At 46.5% G+C, this 25,012-nt stretch overlaps 1 protein-coding gene across 1 annotated transcript in view; it reads left to right on the top strand.

Moving 5' to 3' along the window:
* AR (androgen receptor) overlaps positions 1-24,904 on the top strand; it is a 39,406-nt gene extending 14,502 nt beyond the window's left edge. The window contains exons 4-8 of the mRNA XM_085325996.1: positions 3,972-4,259; positions 16,480-16,624; positions 18,306-18,436; positions 18,973-19,130; positions 20,714-24,904. Coding sequence (XP_085182122.1) covers positions 3,972-4,259; positions 16,480-16,624; positions 18,306-18,436; positions 18,973-19,130; positions 20,714-20,869 — 878 coding nt within the window. The 3' untranslated portion in view covers positions 20,870-24,904. The remainder of the gene's footprint in view (positions 1-3,971; positions 4,260-16,479; positions 16,625-18,305; positions 18,437-18,972; positions 19,131-20,713) is intronic.
* Positions 24,905-25,012: the final 108 nt, after the last annotated feature.

The raw sequence follows: 25,012 nt of genomic DNA on the forward strand, positions 1-25,012 counted from the left end.
AAAGCAGAGCTAAGACACTCAGCTCAATATTTTCCTCCTTTGTGTGCCTGGGGATCCTATTAGTCCTACAACCTCTGAATCGTACTGCTAGCTCTGGCTTTTGTGTTTACCCATTAACTTTTTTTTGAGAATTCAGGCTTTCTAGGATGGAGTTCATTGTTCCTTGAGTATGGCTCACATTTTTAGTTACTGGTTGTATCTGTTTACAGTGAAATGCAATTAGTTTGAGTAGACTGAGCTTAGCAGCAGACTCTGATCAGTCCATTCAGTGACGAGCCCTTTTCATTCGTTGCTATATTCCCATCTTAGCATTTTCTCACAGGCTTCATTAGTAGAAATACTTAATTTTCTTTTTGAATGAATATAAATGTGCATTAGCAGAGGGCTGAGAACAGCCCTCATAAGAACCAAACCTGTTTGATAATGTTTCAACATTTATAGCTCTTTTTTGAATTATATCAGCCAGGCAATATAAAATCATTTCAATAGTATCGTGTTCATTTTATATCATTGTGGTTTTTTTGTTTCATGCAAACCAAATTGAGTCAGGTGTCTTAAAGAGTTCTACTATACCAGCACTATTATTTTTATCAATTAAAATTATCTTGCCAAAAAAAATGGTGGCTTGACAGATTCTGTTTTCAGCAAGCCAATTGATGTTAATAAATAATTTGAAGAGCAGAATATAAGTCAAGTCCTATTTTGGCTTTTCAGTCATTTTCCCTAAAGCTGAAATCAGACTGACATGCCTACAGTTGACAAGGGTTCTTTGTAATTTCTAATACAGAAGTAGTTTTATTCTAGTTGCGCTGAACTTCTCAGAGTTCCTAGACTTGTTAGAAATCACTATTAGTAGCCTAGAGCATTCCTTGACCAATACTTCAGAAAATCCTGGCTGAAAGTCGTCCAGGTTAAGCTCCTTAAAATGTATGTAACTTCTACAGTTGCTCTATAATGTACTCCCTAGTGGCTTTTGCAGTTCTGAGTGTTTTATCATGATGTCATAGTATATTACATCATCTGGGCTTTTTCCAAGTACAAAAAATACCTTCTAAACCAAAAATAAAATAGAATTTCAGGTGCATTGCATGTGTGACTTGTCAGTACTGGGCATTTATTATCATGAGGCTTCCTGAATGATTTTTTCTCTATTAACAGCAAAAGCAGATTCATTTTTTGTTGTTTTCAGTCACACCCACTGGGGTTCATCCCACCTTAGTTCAGACATCTACAGTCTAGACCTCTGCCTAGCTTAGCTCCTCCTGGAATAGAAGTGTCATGGATGTGTCTTTTAAGAGGAGATTCATTGCAAGTATCTGTTTCTGTCCACTGTTATTAAGGGAGTCTTCACTAATGAGCATTGCAGATCTGTAAAACTGGGAGAGCTGAGTCCCSACTGGGTGTCTGGAATGATGTCAGAGTATTTCAGTGATATGTAGAAAGAAACAGCTCCTTCTTACACTGTCGTGGTAAGACTTGGTTCCAGGTATTTTTGTTCCCAGTCAAATGCTGTGCACATCTGCAAATGATGTGCAGTAGCTGCCATCAAAAGGGCTTTTGCAGAGGTGATGCAAATTTACAATGAAAGTACTTGTCTTTGCTATGGGAGAATTGTTATCTTTGAAGCTGTGTTTGTTAGAAGATTGAAATAGCTATCTAAATCACAGTATTTTTAAATTTAAAATAAGCGTGCAGTAAAATTCCAGTAAGGCCAGGTGGGCCATTTCAGCAGTTGAATTTCAGGATAGACTAAGTACAACAGTTTTACAACCTAGAGAAATCCTCCTAAAAGCTATAGATTTTTACACTGAGTATAATCTAATCTTCACCTCTGAAGCTTTCTTCCAACTAGTAACATCAGTATTTCAATGATCTGTGGAACAACTGCTCCTGTAAAACACAAACATAAAGTTCCTTTGAAAAGAATAGTTACTGTCTAGCTTCACAGCTTTCTGACACCTTGTACTTTGGTTTATGACTATAATCTCATGAGAGCCGATTTTTTCTTGCTTCATGGATTCTCTTTTAGCACTAGATAATTCAATTAAAAACGTCATAACATTTAAACCAAGCTATGTATGTGTTTTACACAGTGTAGGTTGACCTCATTTGTACATAGGATTTGTACATTGGCACTGATTACTTATCCTTAGAGGTTACAGTTCTTGTTTTAAGCCTGGGAGTTCTTATTTCCTACCAGCACGCCTGTCACTAAAAGTCCAATGCCAAGTCCAAAACATGGCTTTCACCTCGTGTGGAGTTAGCCCTGATGCCTCCTTCCTTGATTAACAGTAGGTTTTCTAGAAGCAAGGAATCAGTGTATCGCGCTTGTGACTTTTCATGTTGCTTGTCCAAAATGAAAAGAAATGCAGCTTGCAGGGCACAGCTGTGCCATGCCTTTCCCGGGAGGTCTCGCTGTCGGACGGGAATCTCAAGGTTACGAAGGAGAGCACCATGGTTTGCCAAAGCCCAGTGATGGATGTGCTATCTGAGATTTTTAGAGGAGCGAGAGAGGAGAGGCTCTTGTTTTCTCTTTGGCCTGTGACCCACACAAATAATTGCTGAAGTATGTCTCACTGCATATGGCCTTGTTTTCCTGTTGCTCTTTTTATTACTGTTTTCTCCTCCTTTTTTTATAGAGCAGCATGCCTTAATTACACTTACAGTAGATCATCCAAAGTACATTACTTAAAGAGCAGTGTTTTGAATTGATTTACAAAGCTGCACTTTAGCTTGACATTTTTATGTTTCACTGCTTATTTTTCTAATTACAGCTGAAAGGAAATTTCAGATAAGTATCATGTAATGTAGGAGCCAAAACCCCAAGGACAATGGGTTTGATGTTATATTCTTTGCTTGAATTAAGCAATCAGCTTTTTTCTCTAATTAATTGGGGGTTTTTGGAGCCTATTAAGGACGAAAGCAGTTACTATCTACTATAGCCTGCCAACCTGTGTTGTGCTGAGCACTGTCATGTAGGTATCAAATTAGGTAAATAGTAACTCTCAAATAACTTTGTAATCATGCATCTGAAGCTCCTGGTATGTTTTGTTAGCCAACTAGCATTTGTAATTAAGAAACAGGTGCACCCTTAGGAGAGACCCTTCTCCTGGCAACGTGGGCACGTTCATTGCTCTCTGCAGTCTGAACCCCTCCAGTGCTCTGCCCTAAAGCTCCTTTGGGAGCTGGCCAAGGGACCAAGACTGCCACTTTCTGTGTCTTCTCTTTTTTCATGGGAAGATGAAGATGATTGGGAAGATACCAGGAAAAGAGCCATAGAAGCACCTACCAATCTTTGAATATATTTTCTGTAATATATCTGTAGAGTAGTAGTGAAGTTGGACATACCTAGTTACACGATGGTAGGTGCAGTAGGAATCCCGTGCAGAGAGAAGGCCACTACTCAGATGGGAGCTTTGGCTTGGGTGCAGCCTATTTCATGCTCTTACAGTGAATTCATGAGGTCAAAAGCATTTCCATGTGGACAGTGCCCTGGCCTTACAGAGGGTACCCGTGCCGTCTGCCTAAAGTCTGGTGGCAGTGGAACTTTCCAGTTTATGACATTAAAGTGCAATGAGGTTTTCCACAGAATGTGATTGTACGATGAGTTTATCTGCTTGTGTTGCTTTCCTTTTTAAATGCACATGAGCGGTGATCTAAATCACTTTATCTCTGCTCTTTTTCTCCTAGTCCTTCCTCTCCATTTATAACAGCTCATAACTGCAACCAGTCACTGTTGAGGATGTAAATGATGCTTGTTTTTTTTCCGTATAAGATAATGAACAACCAAATATCCTTCCATAGTATATACTTCCTTGTGTCCTTACATGATATCTGTGTCTACTGAGTAAGTAGCTGCTGCTCTTCATCAGCTTTGCTTTCACTGTAGCTCCCATTTCATTGGAGCTGGAAGCCAAGAACCCTCAAGCTTAATTTTTAAATGTCATGCTAAGATGTGTCATTTTTCACAGCCCGCAAGCTTAAGAAACTGGGCAACCTGAAGATACAAGATGATCCTGAGGCAGGCAGCTCATCCAGCCCTGCAGAGGAGCAAGCCCCCAAGATGGTGATGACACGCATCGATGGGTACGAGTGCCAGCCCATCTTCCTCAACGTCCTGGAAGCCATCGAGCCTGGCGTGGTGTGCGCTGGCCATGACAACAGCCAGCCTGACTCCTTCTCCAACCTGCTGACCAGTCTGAATGAGCTTGGGGAGAGGCAGCTGGTCTACGTGGTAAAATGGGCAAAGGCCTTGCCAGGTGAGGAAGACAATTAACAAATTCTCTCTCTTTCCTGTCGCATTCCTAAGAGCCCTCCTGCTGACATCCCTCAGGGGATAGATTTCAAAGGGAGTGTTGTAATCTGTATCTCAAAATCACAGCATTCCTTGGGGGAGCATTTTCACAAGGTGCCTGTCTGTGGGGTGTGTCTGTGGCCGGGACTGCAACAGAGTTGTCTCGAGTTGGTGCCTGGCTCGTGGGATGGGTGATTGAGGTGGACAAAGTCTATGCAGAAGCTTGTGCTTTTGGGTTATTTCCGTGCTGATGACTCCTGGCTTGTGGTATCACATAGTCATGCTACTTTTTCCTCTCTGCCTGTAAATGGCTGTTTTTAATTAGAGATTCAGGGCCCTGATTTCTCTCTGTTCTTCTCTCTGCAGTACTTCTAGCACTATTTCAATTAAATCTGCAGAATTCTTGTCTAAACGAAAGATTAACATCACCGTGTAACTTGCATGAAGAGTTATATGACAGTATTAATCTTTCCTTCTGGAGGAAATGGTGAATCTTCCAGATGAATCAGAAGTGTCCTGTTTCATGAAGTGAATCTGATTTTTGGGAAACTGAGCTGCAAATAGCTAAGGCTTGGGTTTGAGTTGCTGCAAAACTCAATTAGGTTATCTGGGCAACTCAGCAAAAGTTTCCATCCTGAAAATCTGAGGTCAATTAGTTCTTACACAGTTACTTTAAGTATGTCGTGACAAAGGCCTGTGATTCTGTTTGTTGTTAAATAGTTACATCTGTGTACCGTAACTGCGGTAAAAGCGCTTTCTTGAAATGCTTCCAGAGGCGTGTGATACACATGCCCTGCTGCTTTGCATCTAGTCAGAGCAGCAAAAACTGGCAAAATACCTCTAGGTCACCTGCTCTTTCTACCTCCACAGCATGAGAGGCTGGGGGGGGGGGGGGTTCTTGCCTGTGCTAGAAATGGCAAGAACACTCCCTTTTGGCTGTTGTTTGACCTGAGACATCTAACATTGCCTTTCCCAAATGGGCATTTTTTTTTTAAAGGAGCTAATTCCATCCTCATTTCTTAACCTACTTTTCATATTTCAGTTGATTTACTAGTCCTTCTATAAACTTGTCTTCTTCTTTTCCCTCTTTTTTACCCCTGTTTACTGTATTCCCTTCCATCCGCAATCTCTTCATCTCTTTCAGTGCTACTCATTTGTGGGGAAATGAGATAAAGACTGTATGTGTAACCTTACTAAATTTACACATTTGCAGTAGGTGCATTTTAGCTGCTACATTAGCGTGTACTTTGCTGAAATCCACACTAGAGAATTATGAAGGTTTCGTGTAGTATGCAAATTAAGCACTTTGTAAATGTATTTTTGTGCATCATGGCACGCACTATGCAATTTGCAATACCGAAATATTACTACTGTAATTATCGTTACTTGAGTGGTTGTTAGCTTAGAAAGCTGGTGCTCGCCCAGGGCGCCGCCCGCTCCCCCTCCGCCAGCTGCTCGTCCGCGTACGGGCTTGTCCCGGGGAGCGCCCGTGCCGCGGAAGCTTYTCCTTCCTTGCGAAGGTCTCCGACGCGCGCCTGCCCGGTGCCACCCTGCCCGCCCTCGCTCCCGCACATCCCTCCTCGCTCCCTTTCAGACCCTCGAAGCACGTTTTCTTTTGCTTCTGCTGTTCTTGGCTGTTGGCCTCATGGTTTTGTCTTTCCCCTTTCAGGTTCCTCTTTCTTTGTAGAATTCCCAGTAGATTTCCCCCTCCCCTTTTATATCTATTTTGTTATCATTTCCTACATTTTTTGTCCTTTTGAGAAGAGAGAAGGATGAGAGTTGTGTTTTTTGTTTGTTTGTTTGTTTTTGGTTTTGGTTTTTTTGCATAACTTTTCCTACAAGACGTATGCTGAAGATCCTCTGGGAAACTCTTCTGACCTTTGTGGATTTTTGTCTTCCTATACTCTAATTTTGAAATTCTTATATTAGCTCTTTTATTTTCTCATCAAGAACCACTTCCCCTTTTCTCCTCTAAGATTGCCTCTCCCGAGGTTTTACAGTTGAAGTTGTCCCGGGCCAGTCACGCCTGTGAGAAAAGTGTATATTACATGTCTTTATTTAGTATCTCCGAGAGTTTCTATCCCCAGAAGAGGTATGATTAGCCACTCTTTCATCTTCTGGAAAGGAAAAACAGAAAAAGAGAAAAAAAAAAAACAAAATAATTTCTAAAGAAAGATGCCACCATTTCCATTTCTAAAGAAATTATTTGGTTTCTTGGAAGTCAGGACTTCACTGGGGCCACCCATGCCTCTCAGAGTGCCTTTGCCCTGCTTGTGACCTTCAGAGAGCTATAGAGAATCTCGGATCAGGTTTATTCCAAAGGAAAATTCACATTTTAGAGCGCCTGTTGAGAACTGGTCTTGTCAGTCTGTTTTAAGACACTGAAACCCAAAGATAATCTCACCTCACCTTGGGGAGACTTTAGCATTAGTCTTAGAGTCTAATTCCCTTCTGTAAGCACAGCTGACTCAGTAAAGAAATAAAATACAAGAGCTCTCAATGTTAATCAGCCATCCTTCCTTCATCTCCTAGTGGATTTACAGCCCATCTCCTTATTGCAGCACAACATCTTTGGCTCTCAGTTCTGATTATTCACCTTTATGCGTAGCCACAGCCTTGGGTACCATTTACAAGCTTCAAGCTCTCTGTAGCCTGGGATACTCCCTTGGAAGCCACAGTTGCCTTGCCGTGCTCTCCTCATGCCGCTGCTCCTGAGATGCAGTGTTTTCAGAGGCTTCTCTCTGCTCTGGGAGCTCTCTGCTTGGGAGCTGCTTCTTGAGACAGAATCAGCTGCTGCTGCTTCTAGTTCCCTTTATCCTTACGTTCCCCATGAGAATCGGCAGCTGTCAGCCCAGGTGGCTCTCAGCTCACCAGCCTGTCCTCCCGAAATCTCTTGGTAGGCATAGGTGACTTCAGAGCCTTCCAAAGTGGCTGCTTGTGGCCTCTGGCAATGTGAACTCCAGCTGCTGGGAACCAGAGCAAGGAAGGAGAGTTCATCTGCCTCCACCTCACAACTGGTGTGTTGTCATTGCCCTGGAAATACTTTCTGGGTCCTTTCTTGTAGTCCCAATACTGGCAGCAAGCAGACTTTCTGTCCTTCGAAGAGATCCCGGGTATCCTCTGCTGGATGACATCTGGATTTTCAGGATCTAATCCACTCAGCTCCTCAGTCTAGATCCCGTTGACAGAGAGCTTGAGGTCTTGTGTATACTCTCCATCAGCCCCCGCCGGCACAGCGGTCTCTTTAACAAACAAGGCAGCCTGCGTCCAACACGTAGGTACGTCAGACTCCAGCTTCACTAGCAGTCCTGCTCTTGCAGCAATGTTAAGAGATGCCACCTTTYCATTCTGAGAATAAAATATCAATCTTCTCACACATTCAGTCTCTGCTAGTAGTTAACATAGCCCATGAAGAAGCTAAGGGCCTTCCGGATTCACTTAGAGGAATTAACACTACTGGTTATGAAGGCATCATCATTAACCAAGCCTTCAGTTCAGAGGCTCTGGCCTCTCATTGTGATTTTCAGTCCTACAGCCAGTTCAGGATGTTTGTAGACCCCTGGCTTTGTTAAGGCCCAGAACTTTACTCTTGGGCATCCTGGGTATAGAAGAGACTGTTTTCTGTTCCATAGCCACTTTACGGCTGCAAGGTGCAGCAGAGGTCTTCTTTGAGATATTGAAATGCTCAGTGTGCAAGGTCTTCCCAGTCTGGAGCTACAGGACTCTACACAAACCTTTTTGGTTTTGGAAATCTGCATTCATCTCTAGAAAAAGAAACCTGATTATTAGTCCTGTACCTTAGATCAGAGAGCTCCCCAGGCCCTGGTTTCTGTGATCAAATCATAGCTGCAGAGCTCATGGGTGAGGCAACCTGCTTCCACATGAAGATGCAGAGCGTGTTGCATTTCTCTTACGGCGGTTTAGTGGGAATGCATTTTTAAGAAAAGTAGAATTCATCCTTTGACTCTGTCTGCTTCTTTCTCCCTCTTTGGTCACTGACATGCTAGCTTCTTCTAGCCCAAACTTTGTCTTGAATTATATGGAAGAAAAGGAAAAGATTATATTCCATTTCTCTTCCAACTTCTTCTACTCATTCTTGATATTTTCAAGAAATCCTTCCTTACTATTTTTGTATTTCACAAACCCATTAATCTTTAAACAGCAAAAGAGAGATACAAAATCCCCAAGGGCTTTTTTCTTGGCAGTCAAGCTGATCTTGCATTACAGGCTGATGGAATATATTTATAATGTATTCAAAGTTGCAATACAAGAGTATATTAGGATTGGAAAGTTTCCAACTGGGAATTGTTATCGGGGGTATGAGTGAGAACATCCTGATGATAGACTGTATTTAATGAAACACATCTGTTTTAGTTCTGAGCAAAGAGGTTACAGTGCCCACTGCATTTCATAATCTGCCAACTGACTCAATGAAATTGTAAGAATCAAGATCACACTAGGTGTAGTGGGACTTAGTTCAACTTCCAGCATCCCCGAGACTGCGGCCTGGGGATGAGACGAAGCTACTTGCCTCACTGGGCTCCTATTCTTGATGAAGTATCAGGGAAAACAGGGATCTTTTACTCTCTGTGTGCAAGTGATATGACCAAAGGAGGAAACTGAGGAAAAAGAAAAAGTTTTCTACTACATGCCAAAATCTGGTGAAAAACTGTAGTCAGATCTTTTACCTTCCCAGAAACTTAGCAATCTATTCAGAAATGTAAGTGTTCCAGGATTATTAGTTTAAATATAGTTAAATGAAGAATAGTCCATTCTATTTCTTGTATTCTTGAGTAAGAAAAGGTTCACTTAGCTTGTGAAAGTGAGGACAAATCATACTTTCTCTCCTGGCTTGCCTATGATGTGAGACATCAAGATTTCTTCAGAAAAGTACTTGGAGACACCACCAAACCTAACTAAGAAGCTGAGGGCTGAGGTTATAAAACTGAAATAGTGCTAATGGGAAGGTGAAAGTTTCTGGAAAACATTTTTCCTCATGACAACCCCATCATCAGAGACTTTTGCTCCTCTGTACTAGAACTGATCTACAGCCTCCAAATCGCTCACGGTGCTGCGCTGGAGACACGCTGCAGAAACGGCCCCTGCAGCGTAGTGGTGCTTCCACGCAGCCGCCTGGGGCCCAAATGCTGCACCCTGCCCAGCTGGGTGATTGCTATGGAAATTATGTCATCCAGGCAAAATTAATTCTATTCTTTTTATGTTTGAATATTCACCCACTGCCTGGAAAGCTAAAGCACAGCCGCAGTCCCCTCAGCAGCCAGAGTACSAGGAACGCTTATGCAGGCCAGGTTTTCTTGGGCGGTCTGTCAGAGGTCTATGTGGGAGCAGTGTGAGTCCATCCTCATCCACCCCAGCTGTGTCTACCAGAAATAAAAACCTATGATGAGCGTGAGCCGGGACCTCCCTGCGTACGGACGTGGACTGAGCCCACAGAGCTCGCTGCTGCCGGGAGCACGAAGCAGCCATCGACTTCGCCGTGCTCGGAGCAAAACGCTAAGGTTTTCCGCAGCTTTCTCCTAGTATTTCTGTGACATGTGCTGACACTGGAGTTTAGTAGTAATCATAACAAATCCACAGCTTAGTGACTGTCGTGATGTTTTCTGAGGAGGGAATAAACAGTTGCAGCACTGTTGCTGCTGTYGCGCTTCAGGCTGTGCATGTGCAGCCCCCTTAGCAGAAACCAAGGTGTGCCACTAAGAGGGGGCTCCACGTCCACTCTTCCTTTCTGCTGCCTTCCCTTTTAGCACTGGTGCCTCCTGGGGACCTGGGTCCGGGGACTGGCCGAGCTGGCAGAGACCCCGCTCCGGCCGGCCGGCTCCAGGGAAGGACCCTGCTGCCGTACGGGCGCTGGCGTGGCGCTGTAGTAGGCTAATGTTTAAACCTCTTAGTTTAAACTTTCAAAATACTACCTGATAGCCATAGTTTGATTGCTGCCCACAATTTATTTGAGCTATATTTTGATTAATAACCTAGCAGTGTTTTCAGCCCTGGGGTCCGTGGTTAGCTAGGCCGCCGGACAGGCGGCAGAGYCAGGAGGATGACTGGGGTGGAAACCAAGCAGAGGGAGAAGAATGGGAACGAGCTCAAATAACTGAATCTCGCTATTTGAAATTGTTTTTGTCAGTGCTGCACGATTTTCCCCCAACCCGTCAAGGGAAGGGAGGCTATTTTATGGCGCAGGACTGCCGAGGAAGTACAGGGGAGCAGCGCGGTGCCAGGGCTGGCTCGGCGCGGGAGCTGCCGGGCTCGCGGGCACGGGGACGTCCCGCCGTGCYGGCCGGAGGAGCGCTGCCGGTGCCGGCATCGGCGAGCACCTCTCAGGAAGCGGACGGGCTGGGGAGCTGCCGTGCTGCACGGTGCTCCCTGCTGTGGAGGTTTTGTCCCCTTTTGTTCCCCACGGACAGAGCTCGTCCAGCACGGGCACTGGCCAAACTAAGCATAAGCGAACGGTTTTGCTTCAAGGTGGCCGCCAGCAGCAGGGGAGGGAGCGTTTGCACCTGGTGCCAGGCAGCGTCAGGCTGCCCCTGAGCTCGGCAGGCTCTGCGCGGGTGCTGGGTCATTACCACCGTTGCCTCTGCCTTGAACCTCCTCTGAATAACGAGGATGAKTAATGCGTAGCACGGTGCTGCCGTGCTTCTTCAGCAAGAGGGTTTTGGTCATACCCTAGAGGGTCAGAAAKCAGAAGAGCCCCTAGAAATCTTCGTCAGGCAGGAACGTTTCTGAGCTGCGCACGCTCTCAGGAGCCATGCTGGCCTCTGCCTTGTGCAGAAAATTTCATGCATGGCCCTTCGGACCCTATGCCAAGATAAGTTCAAATTGTGGTCTCCTTGGAAGGGAAAGATTAAATAACCATAGCTTTTCAAGAAAGCTGCTGCGGTACAAAATTGAAAAACCTGTTTAAATCCACAAAGTATGTCCATTTGAATGTAAGCAGAGGGAGTTCCCCTTGTTCCACATAGAGAAATCCAGACAAGAAGCTACAGTTAATTTAGATCATCTATCAAAAGTTTAGTTTTCAAACACATTCATATAAAAATTGTTTTAAAAGGTAGCAAATGAGAAGTCTACAGTCCATTCCTGAAGCTGCTAGGAAAYCAGTCTATTAAAAAAAATTTGAATTGCAAGTATATGAGGAAAACCAGCTTGGGTCCTTCTGTCCGCTTCACAGCAGACCAGTGGAAGGGRCAGTGCAAGCTGCCGCTGCGCTGTAAATAAGGTAGTATTGATGGAGATGGTACTGCAAAAAGTCTGTGTACTTTGCATTTAAATTAGGGCTTTAAGGATATTTTGTTTACTTGGTTTTCTGCTTGAAATTTGCTACCTTATAGCATATGTAAGTCACRCTCTAACTATAAGGATACAATTAACTGAGAATCGTTTTCAAGTGTCTGGACAACAGACTTTCCAGAATACAAAAGGAGTATTCATTTATATTAAAAATGTTACTTTATGGTAACACAAGAGGTTTTAAATTGCTGACCTCCTAGGAATATGTCATTCTGACAAAGAAAGCTGCACGTCAAGAGAGAAGATAAAGAACCTGTTTGTGAACTATGCTGCTTTAAAATTGTTTGCAAGAAAATGGTTATGCTTTCAGCTTTTTCAAATCATGAGTAAAAGTAATTTTAATTCTTCTCYGATTTATATCTGCAGAAGTTATTATTTGGGTCTGGTCAAACTATGCCAGTACTAAAAGCTTAACTAGATATTATGGCATTAGATTTTTATTTATTTTCTTTTACAGTGACTTTGGCCCGTAGAACATCTAAGATACCTGAAGGGGATAGGTTTCCAGGAAGTGATAGGCATCTGCTTTTTGAAACCTTTATTTTAAAAGCATTGCAGGTTGGAAACTGAAATCAGTGATCTCTTTTTGAAATGTCAGCCAGTTTGATTCTAGAACCTGTTTTTTTGGATGAGCAGAAATCAAACTTTAAGTCATCTAACCACAGGACTGCTGCCTTCAAATACCATTCTTAAAACACTGATAAAGCTTGCTCAGAAAAAAATTTTTTTAGTGAAAAAGCTAGTGAACAAAGTTACAAGCTAATGAACAAGTGCACCAAAACCCCTCCCATATCAAAGACTAGGTGGAACTTTCAACAAACGTTGAAAAAGTGATATTCAGGATTCAAGGGAAGTCCAAACTTAGTGTGTAGGTACAAACTGAAACCTGCAGAGGCTTTTTTGATCATTGATTTGCACAAACATCATAGAGCTCCCTAAATACACCCAGTGATTACAGCCTCATGGTGAGGTTACAGAGAATTAAGAAGTTCTGCTGTAGATGTTGATGTTCAGACCATGTCTTCCTATTGGTGCTGAACTAAGCAAAGGAGAAAGATCATTTATGAGAGTTAGGAATTAAATTTCACTGAATTCGTTGGACTTTGATTAAGGCCTTTGTAGTGCTCCAGAACARACTGCTGGATTGATTAAAAATCGAAAGGTCACATTGCAAAACAGAGCGAGACTGTACATATGAGCTGAAAAACCTGAATGTGGACGTTTCTGAAAAGAATGAAGTTACTGGCAGAGAAATGTCAATATGGGAAGCACCAGCAACAGGCAAAATCAACCCAACTAATCTCACTGTGAACTGATGGTCCCAAGGAAGCTCTAGAGCTGTGTGGCAGGCCCAGAGCAAGATATCCCGAAATATTTTGTSCAGGAAGAGTGACAGATCCTGGCTTCTGGGAACAAAGGTCTCCAATAACAGTCTGCAGTTACCGTGACTCCACAAGATGTTTCTTGCTCCCTGGACTGTAAGAAACCAGCGAAGCTTTTACAGGATGCAGTCTGCCCTTYTGTGGGAGATGTGTGGCGTGGGGTCTCACCTGCGAGAAGAGACCTGTCCGCGAGCTGCCCTCCGAAGCAAGGGGCAGGATGTGTYGCCTCCCAACCTGACAGCGCCTGCCGGAGAAGCTCGGCACGTGCTCCTCGTGCTCTCCATGGCTCAGCAGAAGAGCTCCTTCCTCTTTTTAATCTCCCTGTAGAAGACCCAAATGGTACTTGAGTAAACAAGACTACAGCTGCTCCTCAGCCACAGTTTTGGCCTCTCCAGCTTCCTTGCATCAGAGGGGGTCATGCAGGTCCAACACCTCCAGAAGTAACAGCAGAAGCACAACCAGGGCAGGTTTAAAAGCCCCCTGTGAGCAGAACAGGTATGTTTTCTGTCTCTAATTCGCTTACAGAGTATAGGTTTCCTATTTAGTGGTAGAATTTAAGGCCTCACTGCCAAAATATAGGCAGGAGAGAGACCTCACATTTGCCTTTTTCCTCCCTCACCTGATTCTCTCCATTGCAATTAATTTCTGACCCTACAGCAGCTCTTAGTTACGAAATATGATAAGGAATTTCTTGCATCGCGAGACAGACATCTGCTGTCACGAGCATGGCCATATTCACAGGATACTCTTTTCGGTGTGGTCTCGAGCTCCTCTCCTGGGGAACACCTTTTGCTGAAGACGCTGGCGTCTGTGTCCTCGCAGCGCCTGTCTGTGGGGCGAACCCCGAGTGCTGTGCCAGCATCTGGATTTGTCGGCGCTGAGTCTTCAGCACTCCCTTCAAACTGCAGAGGGGCTCTTGAGTGTTAGGCTTCAGTCTGACCTACTTATTTGTGTTTATTCTTTTTCTATAAAGCAAGGAAGAGAGCAGGAAAACAGCTGAAATGGGGGCACATCTCCTGTAATGACCTGCTACCCCGTTGTAGGCCTGTACCTTTGCCCGGGGCCTCGCTTCCACCCCCACAGATCTTGGCTTARTACAGCAGCTTCTACTTCCCCTGCACCCGACTTGACTCCTCTTCGCTTTGATGTCAGCCTTGCAGCCCGTGTATGTATGTGCGTACACACGTACGTACCTGTGCCGAACCGGCCAGCTGCTGGAGTGCGCGTGGACGCGGAAGGTACAAGGAGGAGTTTATCAYGCGCCTTCTGGTGTAATAAATGCAGAAGTCAAGTATGAAGGTCCAAAGGCATCCGTCACTGAGGTCAGTTCAAGTAAGGAAGCGTGCACTTCTCTGCTAGCTAAGATGTCCCAGGCAAAACCATGGACTTCACGACCGTCTGTGGATACCTCACGTAGTTGTCTTTTAATTCCTTATGAGGAGAAGATATGTTTTCCCTTCAAYGGGCAATTTAAAAAGGGAACCGAAAAAAAAAAAAAAAACTTATGGACTTGAGGAGAAAATAGGTGTATAGCAGCCCAAGTAAATGTTTATCCTCATCCCTCGAGCCAGTCTAGGGGCATTCCCAGCAGCATGTATCACTTCTTTCTCACTGTAAAGTTTCTGGTATGGGGGCCAACAGTACGGCTCCTTTTCATGTACATCAGATTTTTCCCATCTTTTCRGAAAATCTAAGTAAGGAAAACAGTATCAAGTACTGAGCAGGAGAAAACTCAAAAACCAGTCACTTGTGAATGGCTTACATTTTACTAGACAATGAATTCCTCTTTGACCAGATTTGCTGGCTGAGTAACAAAGGTTTTTTTATTGCATGTAGTACTRTAATTACATGTGAAATTCTAACTTGGGCAGGTCCTAGAAATGAGTGTGACTGACTTAGGAAGCCTTTGAGTTACCCAAATGCCGAGGCTGTAGTCGTGTTCTAGTAGCAAGTTTCACTCTGGCTGCCTGAAGGTTAAAACATAGTAGGTAGCTGAGAGTCCTAGAATGGAAAATTACCTATCCACGTTCAGTAGGACATTGCACAGAAGCTTTTATTTTTTCAATCCACTGGCAGGAAAGCTGGAAGGAAAATGTGCAAACTTAGAGTAGTTTTAGTCAGCAATAAAACATGACTTGTGCTTGTTTGAAGTTGACAGCTTCTACAGCAGAGACAGATGCTTGCCTCAATAACTAATAACTATATACTGAAAGTGTTAGAATTGTYTTAACTTTGATTGAAATAGTACAGAATTTTCTTGTAAACCAGATTACATTTGTCTACTTACAAATAACCAGAAAATTTTCTTTAAGTACGCTCACAAAGTTCAGTGTTTGAGGGCATGTTCGTGTGTGCACTGTAAACATGCCTATGATTAACTGTGAYCCATCACCTGGAAATACTAGTTTGAATTGAATTGATCTTTTTGTTTAGCTTGCAATTCAGCAGAATTTCTAATTTTTCATTAGGTAAATGTATTATGTCTGTAACAGACAATCCAAAGAAGTTCACTTTGTGATAAGGCTTTGGTGATGACTTTCAGCATTATATATAAAATCTATGTACTTACTTTTGATGAAGTCCTTAGCTGCTGACAAAAATGGAAGTCTTTCACTTGATTTCATTTAGTGCCAGAATTTCACCCAAAGGACATAATTGCTTAATGAAGGTTTGCTTCTGCCTCGGTGCCCGGAGAATTTGATAGGGTGCATCGTATTGCTGCCTGGGGCTCCAGCTCCCGATCRGCTGGTTTATTTGCATTAACAGAACAAAGCAAACAATTTCTCTTCAGCTGTCTGCTTCACCTGCCTTTGGCATACCATCTCACACTGTAATTGTAAATGTTTTGGAGCAGAGACTTCAGGGTTTACATTATGCGTTTATAGCATAAAGCACACCGTRCAGCAGTCAGTCCTGGATTTCTAATTAGTGCCTGTTAGAAACAAATGATGTTAAAATAATAATTCGGTGCTGTTGGGAGCTGGAAGTGCTTAGACCCTTAATTGCTCTGTTTCTCTGTGGGTTTTGGAAGTTGCTTAACCACATCCCGCTGTATCTTTTGTGTCTGATCTGTAGCAGAATGAGGTTTGTTCATCTCATCAGGACTTGCAAAATCTTCAAATACAATCTGTGAAATTCTCTGAGGCTTTAGGAGGAGGCTGTCACTTACTACAGCTTGACATCCCTTTCCTTTGAAGTGCTTTGCTCCTTTTCTACCTGGTCTTTATCTCCTCCCTGTGTTTGGGGAATCCTCCTCCCCACCTTGAAGYGCGGTTTTGTGGCTTAGAGGGTTTCTGGTTTCCTTTCAGTGTGTCAGTGCCTGGTGCTAGTGGTGCAGAACAGCCTCAGCCGTGTCAGCCGGGTGAAGCCAGGTGTCCGGGCAAGTTGCARCTGTGCTGCGGAGCGCTGCTGGAGAGTCCGCGCCGCGTGAAAACAGTCCTGGCGACTGCTGGACCCGATGCGAATTTGTAACGTTGCTCTGTCGCTTTATCACAGGATTTCGTAACCTGCATGTGGATGACCAGATGTCTATAATCCAGTATTCTTGGATGGGGCTTATGGTTTTTGCCATGGGTTGGAGATCTTTCACCAACGTCAATTCCAGGATGCTCTACTTTGCTCCAGATTTGGTCTTCAATGAGTAAGTGCTACATAACAACAGTCTAATATTTTGTTTTGTCTGGGTCAGACTAGATAAGAAATGGAGAAGAAGACAAGGAAGTTACTTTACAGCCACCTGTGTGATGTACAGTTTGGGTGATCTTGCTGTGAGAGCTGACCAGGAAAGCTTGAGAGGGTCCTGCTTTTTTCCCCTCTAGCTGCTCTGAAGCAATCTCCAGGAGTAATCTGGGGAGTTGCAATGCCTCTTCTGGACCTTCCTGCCTTTCCCTCAGCTTTGCCTTCAGTTAGAGCCCAATCCAGGCTGCAAAAAGCCCTAGTGCCAGGTAGAAAGAACCAGGACATACAGAGCTGCCTCTTTTTTTCAGGGATTTGGTTTCCTGTTTTCAGCTTGGTTGGTCTGCTAGAGTGAGCCAACASAGTGTGAATGAAAGCAAAGAGAGGTGTTTTATCTGGGGGGGGCACTGAAACTGGCTTCTGTTTCTGCAACTGGAAATTAAAAATCAGATAAAACATGGCCCTGTTCCCAGCTGCATTGCTGGAGAAGCCAAAATGGCAAATCTTGCCGAGCACGAGTGCTCTACCGGGGCACTCGGCTCCCCTCAGCTCCGTCCCCCAAAGGAGCAGGGCTATCAGGGCCTTTTTATTATTATTATTATTATTTTATTTTTTGCAGCCTTTGCAGTACTACTGAAGAGCAAGGGCCGGGGAGGCTGAGAGCAGCCTGGTACCGCTGCCGCGGCTCGGCCTCGTCGCCTCCCTTTCGCCAGTCGCTCCCTCATTCCTCCCCTTTTCCCCAGGGCAGCCACCGCTCCTCGCTCCGCGTTTCCTCCGTACGCGCCTGCCCCTGCTCTAGCCCCTTGCTTGCCCCCGCGAGGACCTTGTGCTGAAAGCCGCCCCTGCCCGGGAGGGCGGCTCGCCCGCGGCGGTCCTGACCCCTGCGCTTGCCGCGCATTAGCGCTAGCGTTCGGTTTTCAGGGTGGTAACTTACCTGCCCGGACACTTGGGGCCTCCGCGTGCCGCAGGTCCGTGCAGCGATCTCTGCGGCTCGGTGCTTTTGCTGCTGACCCAAAGGCAACGTCTGTAGGGAACGCTTTTGTGGTTTCTGGATATTCCCAAAATGCACTATTCAGTCATGGCCTTGAAGAGAAAATCTACTTCTTTTTACAGATTAGTGTCAGAGTAATTCCCAGAATACTGATTTGCTACTTAAAGCAGAAGCAAATACATAAGTTCCTGAGGATTACGCTCGATTTGCCTTAAGCTTAGAGCTGGGGAGGTTTTCTTGACACTAAGGTAGCAAAGTTTAAAAACAGTAAATAAGAAGCACAGTAATAAGCAAAAGTATATCTCCCTGAGAGCTCAGGAAGGATTTCACATCCCTTTTGGATAGCCCAGTTTAGTGAATCGTTGCAGTGGGCTTTTAAAAAAGGCAGAGGATCAAATGAACCGTGYAAATCCCAGGTAGTTATTTCTTTCCAGACAAACAGGATTACACACGGGCATTTTGGAAAACTCTCCTGGCCTGCGCTCAGGCCTGTTGCTGTCGGCATTCCCCTGGAGACGGGGTGCAGTTCCCTCGCAGCTGGCATGTGCCAGACGAGCCTGGGTGTTGCTGGATTGGACAGAAAATGTCAATCCATGCACATCACGAGAGCAGGCTTTAATCTTCTTGCCAATGCATTGTGCGTCTTCCCTGCCAGATACCGGATGCACAAATCCAGAATGTACAGCCAATGTGTCAGGATGCGGCACCTCTCTCAGGAGTTCGGGTGGCTTCAGATCACACCCCAGGAGTTTCTCTGCATGAAGGCTCTACTCTTCTTCAGTATTAGTAAGTGCTAGCACCCTTCCTTTGACAAATTATCAGTTGCTATACGGTGTATCATCCCAAAGTATCTGGTGCTTTCCTGTGCCTGTGCACGCACTCGTATGCCCGAAGGGGTGTCTCTGAATGTTTTCYCTCTGTTTCAAGCTGAGCTGCTCAGAGAAAACAAGCTGCCAAGCACAAGGCAGCCAGCCAAACCCCCTGCAGCCACTCAGCCTACCACTGCAAACTGCAGCGTTTCTCCCCATGCAGCTCCTGCAGGAGGTTGCTCCTCAGCCTAACTGCTAACACGATGTGGACCTCTGAGCACGAGCTGCTGAGCTGGAAAATTGTTCTCGTGTTTGTTGCATTGCTGCTGTCTGTAACACGTGCTAAAGGAGCACAAGCCAATCACACTKGGGTCCATAGTGGGAGCAGAGCTGATGGGGAAATCTGTTCTCTTAGGACTGCACTGACCAGTTCCTCAGTTTTCTTGTTATTCCTTCTTTTCACTTTCCTCCACTCTCAGCAACTATTACTGTTTCCTCTCCTTGTTCATTAAGTTCCAGTGGATGGCCTGAAGAACCAGAAGCTCTTCGATGAGCTTCGAATGAATTATATTAAGGAACTTGACCGTATCATCGCTTGCAAGAGGAAGAATCCTACCTCCTGCTCTCGGCGATTTTACCAGCTCACCAAGGTCCTGGACTCTGTGCATCCGGTAAGGGAGGACGGTGAAATGASTGACTGCGCACAGCCATTAATCACCTTAGCTGGGGGCTAGCAGAGTTCGTTGCAGCTGAGGGATTTGGGAGTACAGCAGAGAGGGAATCTTGCCAAAACAAGAACATCAAGAGATGGTGTTGTAACTCTTAAACACATAAGCCCTGTGTTTATGACATTCTTACCTGTAATTATTTCTTCAATGACTTTCTTCTTTTAAYGGTATATATGTCCTGCTCATCTCCCTGAGTGAAAGCCTGGAGGCAGATTTTGTCCTGATTGTATCCAGATGCTTTTGTTATTAAAAGAACAAAGGAGACAGATGTGCAGGAGATGGCAAAAATGACAATACTGTTACCCACCATCATGTCACTGTTGGGGAACAGCTGAACAGGAGGCAAGAGCATCAGCATGTGTGACCCCGAGGGCGTTCCTGCGCGTAGAGAGGAGCACGCCAGACTGATTTGATTGCTTTATGATGGATTGATTTCTGTTAAGAAAAGCTTAGTTATTGCTGATGCYCCTGGCAAGTTTCCGCAGTGGAATCCGAAGACGCCCAGAGAGGTTACGCMGACCCCCTCCGTGCGGTGGTTTGCTCTTTAACACGCATTTGCAAGAGCAGTATTGCAGAGTGCTCCAAGATCAAGCAACAAAGACAGACAACAACTAGCTCTACTCAGGATGTGAACATTAACTGTGGCTCACTCCCTGCAGTAACCCCTCTTGGCTTTGGTTTATGGGTTTCCTTTTTGGTAATGTAAAKCTCCCTTATAGATAATTCTTTTTTATTGTCAGTCCAGCAGAGCAGCCCAAAATCTGAGTGCATCCTAATGAACATAAGGAAAAAGCTCCTTACTATGAGGGTGACTGAGCACTAGGACAGCTTGGAACCGGAGAGGTTGTGGAGTCTCCATCCTTAGAGATATTCAAAGCCATCTGGACAGGGTCCTGGGCAACCCCGCTTGAGCAGGAGGGTTGGATCAGCYGATCTTTAAAGATCCCTTCCAACCTCGGCCATTCTGTGATTCTGTGAATTTTCTCTGTTCACATCAGTAAAAGTAAATTCTCTATTGTGACTTAAAATTTTGTTGGTGAAGCATAACCTTACTATTTCCTGAGGGCCAGCTCCATGTCTATCCAGTTGTATGTCTACAGGCAAAAAGTAATTCTTAATAAGTGAACTCAGCACTCCCTGCATACACATTACGGCAAGTTTCTGTAGGAGTGAGAAGGTGCCATTTCTATGCACTCTCATTTTTGTGAGAAGCGCACCTTAGTAATTTCTGAGCGTGAAAGACGAACAAGACAAAATACGCTGCATGCTCCCAGGCTGGGTGGTTCCCTTGTTTACCCTTGGGATGACTACCAGCCGTCCAGCTGCTGCAGCGAGGTCTGGTTTTGCTCTCTGGGCGTCACACAGAGCAGACGTCCCTAGACATCTCTGGACTTATACCCATGTAACAGCGAAGTCCAGCATGGATATGTTGCATCTGCTAAAGTCTTCGATGCTAACGTCTGTACCTCCACAGAGAAATCGCTTAGCAGAGGATTTTCACTTAATAGACTTTCTTTCTTTCCTAGATTGCCAAGGATCTGCATCAGTTTACATTTGACCTTTTGATTAAGGCACATATGGTCAGCGTGGACTACCCCGAAATGATGGCCGAGATCATCTCTGTGCAGGTTCCCAAGATCCTGTCTGGAAAAGTCAAACCTATTTACTTCCACGCGCAGTGATGTGCCAGAGGGGACCTCCCAATTCTGCCACCCCCATTTCAGCCATCTCCTGCCTATTATTTCTGCACTACTGTACTGCAGTGCCTTGGGGAATCCCCTCTAAAGAGACTCCATGCCGAGAAGATAGACAGTAACAAGCTACTACCTGCTGGGATTCCCTTGATTTCTATTTTTTCTGTGGTACCTCTGAACTGAACTACCTGCCATGGCTTCTGCCTAGATGTGGCTGGCTCGGTATGTTGTGACATGTGACGATGTGACACAGTGTCAGTGGCACCATGTTTACACGCTCTGGTTTGTGTGTTTTCCACAGTGACTTTTAGTGGCCCAGTGCCACAGGGAATGATGGATTGGGAGAAATGCCACCAGCTGTCTTTTTTTTTTCTTTTCTGTAAAACAGAATGAGGCAAGAAGCAGGTTGAGCCTCTAAGTTTGGGAGTGGGTTACTTTTCTGGCCTCCCTTCAGGACTTTTTATTTGCATTATGGTGCTGGGAAGCAGATGAGACTCGATATTGTGGTAGAGAAATAGAGACGAGTCAGGGGAAAGAGGTGAACTTACAACCTGATTAATGTACAGAATCTGCTTCTGAGCTGGAGCGCCAGCTCGTAGCCGTCGTGCGGGTCTGCTCCGAAGCGTGCTGCTTGCCACCGCTCAGCCCCGTGCGCCTGCGCGCTCTCGGCAGCTTCGAGGGGCGCCGGGCGTTAGGTTACCCGAGGAAAGCCGCGTTCACAGGAGTGTATCTGGAGAGTCGGGAGAAGGGCCGGAGAGGACCGTGACCCCTGGGAGCCCCCAAGGGTTGCCGCCGGCTGTTCTCCCGCTGGGGTGCTCCTCCCGAGGACCGTCAGGCAGCCCGGGCTCGGTCTGCCGCGGAGTCGGGACGCTCAGCAGTCACATTCCAGTTCTGAACCGCTTTGCCCTGCTCAGCCAYGACCGTCTCCCACTTTTTCACAAGTGCCTGAAGTCTCCGAAGCCTCCAGCGCTGCCCTGCCCCTGGGGCACCTGGTGCCCCAGCGCCCTGCGCCCCTCGCCCGCGCTGTTCGCGCCGGGTCTCTGCAGATCCAGACTTCCCGGCTGGGCGGCTCTCGTCCCGCGCGCCCGCAGAGCCCTCCCGGGGCCGGCGGACGAGCACCCGGGAGCGGAAGCAGCTGGGACGGGCTCTGCGGGACCTGGGAGGCCGTGGGACTTCTGTAATTAATCTCGCCCTGTGGGAGATAGTTGGGGCGAACGGCGTAGTGTTTCCGTGGCGTTTCAGGGAATTGGAAGCGCGTGAGGCTTCTTCCCCTTCTCCGTTGCGTGGGCGCTGGGGCGGCGTGGGGACGGCCGGCGCCTCCCGCGCCCGGGGTCCCCGGGCAAGCACGGGCGTTCGGGCAAAGCAGAGAARATCAAAGGTCAGGGCTTCTTCACGGTCAGGGACGGCAGCGAGAGGGAGCCCGACCCCTCAGGGCGGGTAGACGTGGGCTCGACTGCGTTTTATACCTCAAGGGCGACGCAAGCCCACCCGGCGGCTGCGTTTGGACGTCTTCGTGTGTTCGGCTCCGCTTCGCGGGGCTCTAACGTGCGTCCCCCCAGCACCTCGGTCCTCCCGCTCCCGCAGTCGCCAGCCCTGGCCGGCGGCGGGGCCGGGGCAGCGGGGGCCGGGTCCCACCGCTGCTCCGGGCTGGGAGGAGGTCTGCGCCGGGGCCGCGGGCTGGCCGCGAGGGGCTCTGCTGCGGCTGCGCCGGTCCTGCCTCTGCCCCTTGCGCCGGGTCCTCCGGCACGGAAGCGCTGCAAATGCCCACCCAAGTCGAGGCCCGGGGAGCYGACCCCGGTGGGACAAACGCGTCCCGGTGCGTTGTGCTCCCTTCRTGTGATCCCAACTAATCCTGTTTGTCAAATGTTTGTGAAAATGAGGAGAATTCGGAGATTTGAGCCAGCTGACCGCCACATATGTGGTCTCCCAGCTCTGCCATGCAGGGAACTGCAAACTCTTCAAACTTAGGAGGAGGATGCTGCTTAGGTAGCACCTGCCTGGTGTATGCAGGTCATGAACACGATGCCTCTCCGGCCACGCATGCATTAAGAAGGACGCACGTACTCCCCYGAAGTACCACCCGTCCGGTGGAGCAGCCGTGCCCCAAAGCTGCTGTGCCCTGGGAACTGTCGTGGGGAAGTGGGGTTGTGTTCCCTTTCTCTTCAGTATCAGAGTGAATTCTTGCATTTTTTTTTTATTTAAATGCTGGCTTTTTATGATATTATTAGAGGAATTACTGGCAGATGTGGGGGCCAGGCTCAGTAGCACCTCTGTGTATTTGCTGCAGGGAGGTTAACTCTTTCTGTTTATTTTCATGGACTTCTGCAGGAACTGGAAAAAAAAAAGCTTAAGAAACACCAAAGTCCAGATCCTGCCATGTTTCTTTGTACTTTGTGTTTTCTTTTGCATTTTCTTGCCTACTTTTGCTTTAATAAAGCAAAGACCTCTTACCACCCACGCAGCCACGTAGCGGTTGCCTCCGAGCCCCCCCCGTGGCAGGCCAGCGCGTAGGGTGTCGCTAGCCCCAGGCAGAGCGAAGCCGCCAGCCCGAGCCGCGGGGGCAGACGCCGTCCGGGCGTCCCGCGGCCTCCCGGGCTCGGCTCTGCCCTGCCCGGCAGCGGGCGCTGCRCTGGGCCGGCCCGGGTCCCGCGCAGCCCCTCGGCTCCCTTCGAAGGCCGCGGATGGCGGAGGGGGACGCGCGCGGCTGCTGGCCCAGGAGCAGCGTTTCCGCGAGGAAGGGCGCAGGCTCACGAGGGGAGGGGGCGAAACGGGGCACGGGAGGGATTTCTCCTTGGTAACTGCAACGCCAGGAATGAGCGTGGTAAAACGGTGCAGTTTCTGTTCGGGTTACGTGCAGAGCTGGTCAGACCCGGGGTGCGCGTCGCCGTCGGAGCCTCGCGCTCGGCAGAGCGCCCACGAGCTGCTTGTGAGCGTTAACACGCCTCTGTAATGAAAGCGGTCTCTGAATCGGTATTTTCCCGTCGCCCCGTCCCCGGGACCCTGCTCCTGCTGGTGAGCCTGCACCCGCCGCGCGGCCCCTTCCAGCGCAGCTGCTGCAGCGCGAGCTTTGCAGGCTCCTTTCATAAATGGCAGTGTTTTGCCCAAATTAGTAGCGTCTGAGGCCAAATTCTGCTCCTAGAGCACGCCATTAGATGGATTATGGCAGAGACGTTTTGTTTTTCTTTTGGAGCCGTGATCTGGCCCTAAATGCAGTGAATGAAGGAAAATGGAGACCTATAATGTTAAAATACTGTTGAAACTGGAGAGTAAGTGGCATCACGCTGCCTTGGTCGAGGGGATATGGTTGAACATGCCCAGCAGAGACCATGACTCAGAAATCACTACACATCTGTTCTCGTAACTAGCCAAAAAGCAGCCTATCTGGCACCCAGGAGAAAGAGAAAACCAGTCATGCTATGAGGGGAGGTTAAATATTCAGCTTTGACTACTTTAGTCCATGCTTGGGTCCCATGCAAGCACTTGCCCTGCGTGCAGGACAGACCTTCATGCTTGGTGTTCAGCTCCTTCTGTAATCTTAAATCTGTTGTTGTTCTAAGTACAGTAAAAGGCAGAATCTCGTTTGTTGGAGCCCTGCTGTATGCGTGTATTTGGCTTTTATTTCACTTACGTGCATGAAAAATGTTATCCAGTGTGACAAATATTAGCTATTGGAGATGCCAGGAATAATTGGGTCATTTTTCAGTGGACAAGGCTGTATGTTGGGTTATTCATAGGTTATTTTTCACAGTCAGATTTTGCTATTAATCACTTATCTGAACTGTTAATTCATTTACACATCAATCGACTAATCCTTTCAAATATGCCTCTTTGAGTCTTTTAAAATTGAATTTCATTTGATTAATGTATTTCTCAAAGCAAGGAGCTAATAAAGGCCAGTGTCCTCCTCCTCCTCGTGTTGGTGTTGTTCAGTGTCTTTATGAGCAATTGTAAATCTGCTCTGTTGTAGCTTTGTTATAAAATCGACCTCTGCTCTACAAGTAATAAAAAAGACTATGCTTATCAGCTCACTTTTTAATTCAAAGCACAGATGTGAATACTGCACAAGGTCAAATTTGTTCACTCTTAAATGAGACAAACCAAAGACCCTGAGGGAAAAAAAAAAAAAAAAAA

Source organism: Rhea americana, unplaced genomic scaffold (assembly GCF_003343005.1).
Source record: "Rhea americana isolate MKP2758 unplaced genomic scaffold, rheAme1 scaffold_125, whole genome shotgun sequence".
Taxonomy (NCBI): domain Eukaryota; kingdom Metazoa; phylum Chordata; class Aves; order Rheiformes; family Rheidae; genus Rhea; species Rhea americana.